The sequence below is a fragment of the Cyprinodon tularosa genome, unplaced genomic scaffold (genome assembly GCF_016077235.1).
Source record: "Cyprinodon tularosa strain WSP-4 unplaced genomic scaffold, ASM1607723v1 ctg7, whole genome shotgun sequence".
Lineage (NCBI taxonomy): Eukaryota > Metazoa > Chordata > Actinopteri > Cyprinodontiformes > Cyprinodontidae > Cyprinodon > Cyprinodon tularosa.
In genome coordinates this window covers 2,773,698-2,786,930 of record NW_024039451.1, presented here as the reverse complement: position 1 = coordinate 2,786,930, position 13,233 = coordinate 2,773,698, and the positions used below count along the sequence as shown (strand labels likewise).

General features: G+C 38.0%; 1 protein-coding gene across 4 annotated transcripts in view; it reads left to right on the top strand.

The window, feature by feature from the left end:
* Positions 1 to 242: 242 nt before the first annotated feature.
* rxraa (retinoid X receptor, alpha a) overlaps positions 243 to 13,233 on the top strand; it is a 136,833-nt gene continuing 123,842 nt past the window's right edge. For 2 of the 4 annotated variants that reach the window (XM_038268295.1, XM_038268296.1), the window contains exon 1: positions 247 to 628. In XM_038268295.1, coding sequence (XP_038124223.1) covers positions 601 to 628 — 28 coding nt within the window. In that variant the 5' untranslated portion in view covers positions 247 to 600. Of the gene's footprint in view, positions 629 to 13,233 lie in introns of all 4 variants that reach the window. The other 2 variants (XM_038268293.1, XM_038268294.1) reach the window with 2 other exon arrangements.

Sequence of the window (13,233 nt, the reverse complement as noted above, 5' to 3'; positions counted from 1 at the left end):
AAGGGACAGATATGTTAATTTGAAAGACTGATTCAGCACACCAACCTGCACAGGAAAGTAAGCTGATACTGCAAAACTGAAGGGCTCTAGGTGTGGAAGGAAAAGCTGCAGGAAAACTGTACAAGATGCGCTTTTCTCGTTCATTTCAAACTTTGCAACAAGCCTCTCGGGTTGCCTGAAGTATATCCGCCTACGTCGCTGCAGTGCCGTGTGCGTTAGTGGGAGTACCCCCTGCAAAGGTCCCTTTCTGCCGCGCTGTTCCAGTAGTTGGAGTTGTTGTACAACCGTGCGCAACAGAAAGAGAGAGAGAGGGGGAGAGGAGCGAGAGTGCAGCAGCTGAGTGTACAAACAGAGGAAGAAACATTAGGTTATCTCCTGATACTATCATCAGACACCGAGCTGTCACTTTTACCGCTCAGAGCCAGCTCCGCTCTTCTCCCAGAGTGCCCCACCACCCGCAGCAGGAGTCACAGCAGAGAGCCGGAGCAGCAGCGCCCAGGTCTGCTTCGCTTTGCTCCAGCAGCAGCAGCGGCAGCCTGTGAGGAAAAACTCCCCGAAAGCGGTCGCCTCAGCTGGCATGAGCTAACCTCCGAGTCAGACATGGAAACCAAACCGTTCCTGTCATTGGGTGAGTTAACCTTACGGGATGTTTTGGTGTTTTGTTTTAGTAACAACCTTTCTCTGAGGTGTCTCACAAAACGTGTTTGTCGCGCAGCCTCCTTTTTGACAGCGCGCGGAGCGAGTTGCCAAACGCGTAAACTCTGTTTAAGGCACACTGGGGGGGAAAAAACTAACCCCAAGAAAATTGTCATTTTTTTTTTAGTTTTTTTTTTAGTTAAATTATGAAAAGTTAACTCTTTGATTGGAAAGTGCTGATGACATTTCTCTTTCATCCGGACTGACAGCGCTGCGCTCTTAGGTCGCGTGCGCCGCATCATAATCGACGTGGTTCAACTTCAAACTTTCAAACTAACTAAATATATCAATTGCGTTTGCAGAGATTAAACAACCGATATGTTTTCTACGACTTAACATGTTTGGAAGACACAAATAAAAATTTCTCTGCAGAAATAAAAAGTAAGGCTGAATATCTTTGAGCTTAGCGCACAATTAAATAGATGTTTTATCTAATGGGTTTAATTAGTTCTTGAATTTCAGTGCAAAATAAATTTTTGTTTTTGCAACTTTAAGTTGAGTTTTAGATGAGATTAAGATAAGTGTCATTTTCAGATCAGCTTCACATACAGTAGGTGACCTCTGCACATTGCTCAATAGTTTAAATTCGGGATGTTTATTGTGGATAAGAAATGTCCAGTTAATCTTCAGAGATAATTGGGCAAGATATTTGATCATTATTGCACAAATTCGTTCTATATATATAATTTTGTTTTTTTTCTGTTTTTTTTCCATTTTTTTTTTTTTTGCATGTTGGTGATTTTAAGCAACATAATTTGCGCCCTTTGGTGGTCAAACTAGGCTTCAGGTCAATAAAGTGACATAAAAAGATAAAATTTTTAGCTTAAACTTTTGCTTAGATGGTTAATATTAGAGAAGAATATGTTTAGACTTTGGCTGATTGATCCTTAACTTTTACCTTATTCTTAATCAACTAGAAAAAGTGCATCAAAATTAACATCTATTGCTTGCAATGCATCTATATTTATTGCTTTTCCAGATCAAAATTGATTGTGAGTTCTTAGTTTTCTGTGATTTAAATAATATTTGAAAAAGTAATTCCTGCAATCACCAAATAGAGCCTTTATAATAAGCTGTGATAACATTTGTGTTGGGTGCTGGTGGGGGACATATGGCTATAGAAGTTTAGAACTGTGAAGCACAGTTCCAACCAAAATCTTAACCTTAATTCTTCATTAAAGAGGTTACCAACTCGGAGATCATCAGTGTTGTTATTAAGTTAAATTAAAGGCTTTGAGAAGCAGCAGACCATCTTTAGAAGTGGATGGAGGCAGTTTGCAATAACTGCAATAATCTGAGATCGATTCTAATTTGTAGTAATTGGGCATTCGAGTTTGCAGCTTGAGCAAACATAAGCACAGAGCGCAGTGAGTCGTTAGCAGGCAGTCCCTCTGCAAAATAAACAGAACAGACCCTTGTCGGCTTGAGACAAAGCCGATCACAGAGCTGCAGGTGAGCCCCCTCCTGTTATTGTGTCTTTTGCCTTCTCATAAGGGCGTTGAGTTACACCTTCATGTATTTCATCAGCTGCCTGCTCCGTTTCCACAAGGGGAGGGGTTGACTCGGTAGGACCTCTGAGACACTGGCCCCTGCTTTCTTCAGTTAAAGCCTCTGGTTTCTGACTGTTTCGCCCCCGACACCCTTTATGCGGCTTCCTAGAAACACGCTGAACCGCTAGCTTTGCACACGGTGACAGGCTGTTATTACAGGTGCGCAGTATTGTGTGTCCACGCTGATGCTGATTCAAGTTTCAGACTGTCTGAACGCGCACCTAAACTTGCCCAACCGACAGAAAAAGCCATACCTGACACTGATGGGGTTGGTGTAAATTTCAACTCTTTTCCATCTGACTTGGATCTCTTCTGTTTCTGCTGTACCAGCAGCTTAAGAAGGGTGATTCTTTTTCTCTTTAAATCATCATTTATGCATTGGATTACCCCATCAAAATGACTACTTGAGCTGCAATTGTTTAATTGGCTTCCTCAAGGACACTCCATAGTCCTTGATTCTATCGATTATCCACTTTCTCAGTGTAATTATCTAAAGTTGTGCTGAATTTGAAATTCTGATATGGATCTGACTTAAATGACAGTGAACACATTTTACAATAATAGATTGGTTGTTGGCTGTGGTGACGACTCCCTGCCTTGGCAGCGGACGCTTAGTGCTGTGAACTGCGGTGTTGGTGTATCCTAACTACTCCAACCTCCCCACACATATCTGATTTAAAGCTACAAAGATAGGAGTGGTGACATTGAAAGGAGAACTTGTCATTTTGTCAAAGCAGTAGGAGGATGATCATGACAATCCGTCAGGGAAATAAACAGTCTGAACAAGGAGAATTGTTGAACACAGCTGGGTTCAGCTTCTACTCCTTGAATTTTCTCTCATTCTTTTAGGTGACAAACGGTAACTTATGTGTTTTTATTGGAATGTTAATTATAGGACAAAGTAAAATAATGTATACATTGTATAAAGAATTGATCTGCAGTTTTCAATGTCTTTTCCTATCAGAAATCTTAACACTAGAAACCAGAGGCAGTCATTTTGACGGTTCTGAGATTTTGAAGTGAAAGAGCTTTATTTACATTAATGTTATGTTGGTTATTTTTACTGACTTTTTCTGTTTCTAAATCTTCTATATTCATTTTCATGTTGTTTCTTTAATAAAAGTAAAACATAGAAAATAAATATGATTACTTCTACTTCAATCTCCCACAGCGCTCATTTTGATGGCTCTATTAGTTGCATTTGAAATTCTGCGCACGGTTAAATAATATTCGGTGCCTTTACCTAGCAACTGACTTTCTACCTTGAAAAATCTTGAATTCTTTAACTAATATGGAAAAATGGCTTTCAGAAGATATCTAACGGCAAAACAGGCTTTAGAAATGCTTCAAAATATTGATGAGCGATTAGGGCAGAGATTTGGGACCGATGATGATGACTGGTCGGTAGGAAGCGGCTTAAGATTCTGACAGCTAGTCCGATGATGATCAACCACCCCGGCAAAATGCAGACGTATCATTGACCCATCAGACAATAGGGGAAGCTTTTCCAAACCAGAGCCCATGGTCTACTATAATCACACAAAGGTTGGCATGGATGTTGTTACTGAACAAATGTTTATTACATGTTCCCAGGGGGACAGCTATCAGTGCGGGACGCACCGGATGGTACCCAGAGTCGGTCCTCTAGGGCCGCTGTCCTGTAGGTTTTAGTGGTGAACTACTAGACGCTTTGCGAAAGTGTATGAAGGCTTTGGTAGTTGTTACGGCAAGCTGTTAAACGTTGACAAGGAGAGGCATATGGACTGGCAGTTATTTGGGGGGGGGGGCGGCCACTTTGCGGTGCCGGAGGAGCGGTCTGGGGTTTCAGGGTCTTGATCAAAGAGCCTGAGTGGCAGTCTGTGGGAGTCGAGGACCTAAGTGCAATGCTCTAAGCACTAAGTCACCACCTTCCCCTAAAGCTGTTCAACTACTTCATTTGGGGAGAAAGGAATGGAGCTAATAACTACGCCGGAGAGCGGAAACAATAGCTAGAAGGGCAGTAAGCGCTATGATGGCTCTGTTTGATGAACATTGTAATCCAAAAACTGAACGAGACAGTTGTGGGATGTTTTTTTCTTAGAAATCAGAGACTTTTTTTTTTTTAGATTTTAATAAGTTTTATTTAACATTTACAACAACATATAAAAACAAGCAGACAATGAAACTGATGTGTTGGTTCAGATGGTTAGAAAGTATTCTGGAAAAGCTCAGTCGTGAAGGGGGCTTGTGACTGTCTTTTACAATCTCTTGGACATAGCAGCTCTAAACGCATTGGAATGCCACCGTCTTACGCAGAGATTTTATCCTTAAACTGGTAAAATAGTTGCGTGCCAACCACATGCCCTCCGGACAGCCCAAAGTTACCAACCCTTCCACAGCAGAAGAGCAGCTTATGCGAGGGAAAGAAAAGAGTGCCTGGTGCATCAGCACTGCATAAAAGACTTCTCATATAATGTATGTATTAAACATGAAAAGGTGATGTGAAAGAAATGTGCGGGAGGAATCAATCAAATTCTGCAAATAATATGTTATTTCACATTTTGAACCTGTGTAGTAAAACAGTCTTATGTATTTAACTGATTTATTTTTAATACAATATAATACAGCCTTTAGAAATAAATACATATTAGAACTGTTTTTAGGTCTGCATATCCACAATAGGTTTATATTACTCACCAGAATAATTTCAGTCTATTACATCATCACTACTCTTGCGTTCGATTAGGAAAAATGCCACCCATCAAATTGACTTCCAGTGGAATTTCTGGTAGTGTCAAAATTCTGGGAGTCCTAGTGTTAAAGGTTTGGCATGCATTTTAGCAATGTTTACAAATAATCAACTTAAGATTAATTATTGATCAATAGTTTTATAGATTCAAATTTTTTTAGTCTAAATAGCTGATAAGGTCCGCCTAAAAGGTATTTCTTTAGAGGTTGTAGTTTTACTGTTTTACCATAGAGGGCAGAGCCGTTTATTCTAATGCGGAGCCTTACTAGTATCTTCAAGAGAAGAAATGCCAGAGTAGAAGCATGCAAGAGCAGAATCACAAATTGATCCAGAGTCCGTGCCGGGATTATTTTCACTGTTTAATGACGAGGATACAGAATGCACTTTGAACGGTTCTGTTTGTCATTATAAACACTTGGTAAACTCTTTAAATCACCACCTAGATGCAAAACATTTGTAACATAGAAGATAGCAATTAGTGCAGTAGTTTGGAAGGCTTTTGTGTGTTAATGCACTTTATGGAGCCAAAATTTAATATTCCTCTTAGTGCAACTAGAACCAGCAGTTTAAAACCATTGAGTGATCAAGATTTTCATATATTCGTTCCATATTTTTTGTATTCAGTAACCTAATAAGTTATTTTTTGTTAAATGATATAAATACATTTTGATGTATATTATATAAATAGGTTAACATTGCATAAGAACAATTTTTTTATGTATTCGGTTTGTATGTATTACAGTTGGCATAGTAAATAGAATATAATGATGTAAAACTTTTTTTACCTTAAAATATTCCCTTGAAAAAAGGAAAAATCTGGCTTTGAATAACAATGGCAGCTTATCAGTTTACCGTCAGTCGATCAATGCGATCATTCCGCTTTAAATGAATTCATTAATTGATGACTTTCATCTCTAATGCATTTAAATTTTGCCCCTGTCTCTCTGATATCTCTGGATAAAATCCAGTTGAACCAACTGCCTTTCAAAGTCACACAATTAGTTGATGGAGTCTGCATGTTTCTAATTCGATTTCAAATTTCATTGAAACCAGATGACTCAGAGATTTGTTTGAGGACATTATTGAACAAAGAACGACATTTGGATATACACTGTTCAATCATCACCAACATTATGGTAGATCTGTTAACCTCCTGACTAATAGCTGTCCAGCTAAACTTACAGGCTGGGCAAGGTAACCATTTTTTATAAAAAGCAGCCAAGGATTCTAAATGTATATCGCAAGCAGAAAGACATTTACTACGTTAGAGGCAGCATAATGCTTTGGGCATGCTTCCCGAACTGACACTGGTCAGAGTTCTTCTGCACCCTAAAGCTTAAACTGTGTACTCGGCCTGAAGATTTGAACAGGCTTTCAGAGCCTTTCATCTCCCTTATAATACTTCAAAATGCACATAAAAGACATTGATGAAAACACATCTGTTGATATTTTTTTATTGACTCATACTGGTAGAGGAGTGTTCTTACAAAAGACAGTAAGAACGCAGGCAAGAGGCTTCCCATATCTGAATCATACTCTACTTTCAGGACATAGTGATTGTTTTTTTCCAAAACTTGCCCGCTGTGCCTTTAACTTGGCTAGATTGAATATATTTCTTTAAGACCAGTTGGAAACTTCAGAAGATTTAAGATCTTCTAAAAGGACATACAGTCCAGTGTTTAAAATAACAGCAAAGGAAAATGCGTTTTTCCTGTACTGAGACATCCACTTGAGTGCAAAACCTATCGAAATGAGTCTGAAGTTTGTTGCAAATTTGCAAATTGTCAAGACTCATATTTTGAAAACTTCTGGAAAGACACCACTTTGCTCAACTATTTGAAAATTCTGCTTCAATTGGTGTGAATCAATTTAAACACAGGTCGTCAATCCAAGAGGGTTGTCAATAACTGACTTACCGAGTTTGCCATTTGTCCCTATTGGCTTGTTTACATGACACATTTTTTAAAATATATAAAAATGCTTCTAGAAAATTATTTTTTCACTTTTTACCTTCAAGCATTGCTTTAAAAATCATGAACAAATTGGAGTTCATTTTAATAGCCTTTAGTACTATTAAAAAAAGGCTTGGAAATCAATGAAGTTCATGGTCTTTGATGGGAAAGCGGGATCTAGGCCGTGTGCATCTGGAGTTGGGGGGCCGCCTTGGTCCACATTCCTGCTCTGGCAGTAACTCAGGAACAAAGGTAATACAGGGAGAGGTTGTGTGTCTGCCGGGAGGTGTGTGTGTGTGAGGTAAAATCACTCTGCCAGAAGCATTTGGCCAAGTTTGTCTTTTACGGCCGTCCAGTTTTGTGTTCCCGATGTGATGCTTTTGCTTCCCTTTTGAGGAATAAAAGGGGGCTGCAGCTGTCATTTTTATTGGAGGAGTTTTATAGCAAGACTTAATGACTTAAAGTGACAGCTCTCTCTCTCTCTTTTCTACCTCCTTTTTTTTTTACTCGCAATTTCACCCATGAGGCCTTTTAACTGAAGAAAGTCAAAGAAAACTTGTTTGCCGTCTGTGTGCCCACCGTGGACTTTCCCACCCCTCACCCATGCTAGTATGAAAACGAGAAGGAAAAAAAAAATCAGTTTTCTTTAACTTCAATAACAGCATAAAGGTGCAGACCTTTGCATAATTTCCAGTCACTTCAACTTGCTCTCTAAGGAGAAGATTTTTGTACTTTCTATTGCTTTCCAAACTGTTCTTTTCTTCTTAAATCAGATTAAGCTGTTTATGTTCTAAACAAAGCATGAATCAAAAAAGTGCTCTTACACTTTCTGATGACAAATTCCTGGAATGAACTTAAAAGCTCATTAATTATTTTTATAAGGAGCTGCTCAGTGGCAGACGGTCTTTATTGATAACGACAGCGCTGAACTCTGCACCTCAGACCTCGACCTTTACACCCCCGTATGCTCGATCATTTTAGGAATTTGCTCTTGGCGTTCACTCCTTTTAAACTGTTTAAAGACAGTAGCTTGTAATTCTTTTGTTGTCCATGTTTTCCTTTTCTCTTCATGGTCTTATCGGCTTGGTGCCTTTGGATCAAAGGGTTCACAACATGCAAGGAACTGGGATGGTCGTGTCTCACTTGGGTTAAAAAGAGGGGGGAAAAATGGCCAAGATATGATTTATTTCAAGATTTCCAAAACTGGATTCTGATTCTGATTCTGATATAAAGTGGGTAGCATCTATATGGATGTCATTTACAATTATTGGCACAATTTCTCAATTGGATTTAGGCCTAGAGTTTGACCTGGGCATTTTATTGCATGCAGATGCTTTGAATGCATTCCATTAAAACTCTTGCCATGTGCTTAGAGGTGTAGCTACACCTATGGCTACAGGAGATCCTTCCTGACTACAGCGGCCAAAATCTGCATTAAATACATTTAATTTCAATTTGGGATCATAAAGGATTTTTGAACTGAACTAAATTCATCTTCACTCCAGTTGTAAGAAATTACTTCTAGCAGTTGTTTTTTTTTTCCTCTTCATTGAACTTACAGCTGTAAAAAAAAAAAATGTTCATGTCCCTGCTATCGAGTAACCACAAAATATTCTGTCATTGTCATACTGACCCCATAGTTTAGTTCATTATGACATCCTTTTTTTCAGCAGAAGTTTTTTAATCTGAAGATTAATCCTGGATGAAAATGTATACCACACTGTTCCTATGTTACAGTTTCGAGAACTGTGTATTTTATTTTTCCATGTAGCAATTATCCGCTGCTCTCTATCACATAAATATAGCAGTAAATTACATTGATGTTTGTGGTTTTATGGTTTTAAAAAAAAAATCCTTTTGCAAGTCGCAGTAGAATATTTGAAATAACACTTTACATCCTCCAACCATTCTTTGTAACCTTTGTTTTATTCATGTTTTTGAATTTTTGTGGATTTAATTGTTTTCAAGTTTTTATTACACAGAGGCTCTGTTGGCTCTCTGAGCACTTTCCCTCCTCAGTTATTGGAATCATCTAAGCATTGTGGTTTCAGGGTTTATTGAAGGTCCTCAGAGTGTCTGAATGGCTTTTTTTTTTGTGGGCTGGCATTGTTCAGGGTGCGTACAGCCACTCTTTTGAAGTGGAAATGTTAGTCTCTGTAGGGATTTGGGGCAGATCACACTCATAATTCGTATTGAGAGGAAGGTCGGCTTGCCCCCTACTCCTGCCAGAACTCTCCGCTCTCTGTTCTGCTTGCATCGCAGTATAAGACGAGAGGGATTGGTTGAGAAGGAAGACTAAAAATGATCGTAGTGCAACTGAAATTTATAACAAAGCGTCCTGCTCAAATTCTGTAACAAATGAAACAAACTATGGTTAGAGGAGTTGGTTTATGGAAAAAAAAGTAGCTGAGTTGAATAATTAAATTACAACTATCTGTAGTGATTACACAGAGAATCGGAAAACCTCTATATTTATTGTACCAAAAGAACAAATTCTTGCTTTTTTAATTGTGTTCATATTGTAAAACATATAATCTTACGTCCGTACCTGCATTGGACGGCGTTTGTTGACGTGGTAGACTAAATCGGCTGTTGTTATGCCAACTTTTTCACATGTTTTGATAAGAAACTGAAAATATGGTTGACAGTATGTTTGTTGTTTCTTTGGATTGTTGATTAAACTTTGAAATGTGGTTTTCCATTTTCATAAATTTTCAAACACTATAGTCTCTTTGTACCACATTAAAGAAGATGCATAAATGTTTTTTTTTCTTTAGTTTCTTTGCTCTCAAATTAGTATTTTATTCCTTAGTAATAAGAATCACTTTTAACAAGTATGACTTGAAATGCTTTTGGTATCTTTTTACCGCTTTGCAAAAGTCAATTTTCTGTCTTATTTCATGCAACAAAACTGGAAAATGTTTATAGGTTTGCAGAACACTTTACTCACACATACGTTCTCATCTCTTATCCCAATTTTATTTGAGAATAAGATCAAAATTGACCAACTTTGTGAAATTTCTCAGTTCAAAAATCCATTTGGAAAACCCATTTGGTTCAATATTTTAAGCTCCTGGCTGTTACCTTGAAATGTATCTTGCATATTTAGACATAATGTCTCTCTTTTTAAATTATGTCATCTGTTTTTGCGGTACACCAGTCTCTCCTGCAGAAAAATTATTACACAGCATTAGGATATAAACTAGTAAGTTATTTTCCAGCATCTATTATATAACACTTTGCAAATAAAAAACTGGTAATGCATTACTTCTAGAGCTGCAACTAATGATTATTTTACAAATTGATTAATTTGTTGATTATTTATTAAATTAAACCAGGTGAATCTAAAACTTTTCCACTTGAGGAGTTTTGGATAGAGCATATTGACACACGCAAAAGCTTTTTAATCTTAAATGCAACATTTTTATATATATTTATTTACAATTTTGGTATAATTGCTTCCCAAGGTGGGTAGCTCTGTCAGCTAAAGGCTTGTTTTAGGGTCTCTATAGTCCACTTAATGATTAATTGATTACTAAAAGTGTTGATGATTATTTCAATTATTGATTAATCATGATCTTCTACATCCATCTTTTTTATCGCTTATAACAGGATTTTTTAATGAAATTTATTTGAGGCAAAGATAGCAAAAATAAAATACAGCAAACATAATTAAAACATTTTATATATAGTTTTAGTGGAAAAGAAGTAATCTTTCATTGTGGACAATATCGTTATGGTTTCTCTAAGTTAGGAGATATAAAATATTCTTCTTTACCACATTTTTCTCAAGGTTTTATTTAAAAGTCCATATAAGAGCATAAATCAGTTAACTCCACTAAGCCAACTTTGGACTTGAACTTGATCTGCTTCTAAATGCTGCATTTCAGCACATAAATGAACAAAATGAATAAATAAAACTCATGCAATAAAAGTCTTATTGTGAAATTGAACCCTCGCTTCATCTTCACGAGCTTAGAGCTGGCATGTTTTCAGCAAAAAAACAACTCTATCTTTGATTTTCCTGGCAGTCATGATGTGTTTATTAACTATGTTATGAGCACATTGGCTTTGATGTGGATTTGCTTGGAAGAGATGACGAATCAACTGATATAAAGATCAGCTGTGCTCTTTTTCTCATTATATTTCTCTGCTTACATGCTTTTATGAACCTAATTGGCTCTTAATTTTTTTTATTTATGTTGATTTATTACCTGAAAACTGTTTTTTGGGGCAACATTTTTTTATAGGTTTTAGTATCTAGCTCCAGCTGACGTAAGCTAGATGTTCAGACGACAGCGGTTTATCCTTAATAGCGTTGATATGACTAAATAGTCCTGATCATTTTAAGATCAAATTATAAAATGATGCGTTTGATCGATGTTTCTAAAAGAAGGTTAGAGGATCAGATTCCGAACTCCTGCAGTGAGCTTGTTTAATCAAACTGTATATTCAGGTGTATAAACATTAGCCTACCTGCGTTTCTTATGCTTGCAGTGAATGTGTTTATATGAATTTACATGTAAACAAAGTCTGCCACAGCTTACACAGAGTGAGGTAATTAAGGCATGGCTTCACGCTGCTCCATCACAGTTTCTTTTTGAGGTCACCGACAGTTAGAGGAGGTTTCCCGGCGTGGCCCCCACACCCTCCTTCGAACCCACCATAGTAGGCAATGCTGTTACGATTGTCTGTCACCTCGCCAGATGCCACTCTGGGGGTGGAGGGGGCCCTCACACACTTCTGGGCACCAATTCATGGGAATCCCACAGCGTGCACAACACCTTCGTTATGTTCTGAGTGTGCTCGTGTGACTGTGTGGAAATGGATGAGTGTTTGGGTGTAAACAGAAGACAGAGGTTTCGAAAGCAAAGGGTGGTGGTTATTTATACCTTTATGCATATGTTGAGGTGGCTTCACAGTTTGTATTTTTTCACTTTAGATGACCTGCCACTACAAGCTCTTTTTAAACACTGCAGTCTCTCAAATGCAAATTCAGTCAGCACTAATATTTAGCCTTACCATTCATTGCCAATATTTGCATCTCCCTTTGTGCTCATTGTTAACCTGACTCCGCCAGATGGATTTGCTCCGCATATCCATCTGGAAACCTTCCGTTGAAGTAATTTTGGGAAGGGGCGAAAATACTGGTTAGCTGATTGGCCTATGTTGGTGATAGACGGGCCAAATAAACCAATCAGATCAACAAAGCATATGACGTTCTAACACAAGCCAGGCTACTCTTACCGAAACCAGTCGGGAGAAGAGCAAAAACATCTTTTTCTCTGAGAACATATCTGTTATCCAAACTCGCTGAACCTTTTTTTTCATATATGAATGAGCTACGTTTGATCATGTGAAAAGTAATTACGTTTCAGAAAAAAAGAAAGTGACTCACCTTATCGCTATTGGAATATAAGTTAAACCATGGGTGACTGAGAAACTTTAATGCTAACATCAGGAGACTAATCATAGAAACTGTGTCTGTGACCCCAGTGCTGTTTTGTGCTGTGGCCTTATGCACAATGTTTTAAATGAATAAATAATTTTAGTGTCATGCACACGTGTCATGCCCACATAGGCTTATAAACCCGGGCATGCATTGTACGATTTTTTCAATTGTTGCACGCAGCTACAGCGCACAACTCTGCGGTTTCCTCGTACAGTGTGAGTTCACAGCTCATGATTTGTGTTCTCTGACAGTGTGGCCAGATGCTCTGATCGATCTACCTGCTCACACTGTACGTCTAAAAACAACGTCGGACTTAGGTCCGCAGTGAGATGGCGCTACTCGTCCTAGAAGAGCAATATAAAGCTCACTAGAGAGAAACGCACTGCCCTGGCAATTTGTGCAATTATGTGTGCCGAAAGCCCTAAAAAGAAAAGGCGATTACTGCATTTTTTTTTTCAAATAAAGCATTTGAGTTATTATACAGTAGACCGTAAAAGTCTAAATGAATTCTGTCCTACGTTATGTTCAACTAACACACCTTATATATCTATCTTCTAAAAGAATTCTTGTATAACGACCCACTTCCACCTCAAGAGGTGAACTAAAAGTTGTGGAAAGTAGAGAAGTGCTTTCATCTGTATGTCAAAATATTCTTGTATTTATTCAGTGAATGTAAAAGCCATCCAGCAGTCCCATGCCAAACCTTTTATGCACATCTACATATGCCCTTACACCCCCCACTGCTCCCACATGTTGTACCAAGGAGCCATGTTGTTTTAAGATAAATAGAATGATGTTGATTGTTATCTTTTAATATGTAAATCCCTCTCGGGGGTGGGGGGGGGACAAAACAGT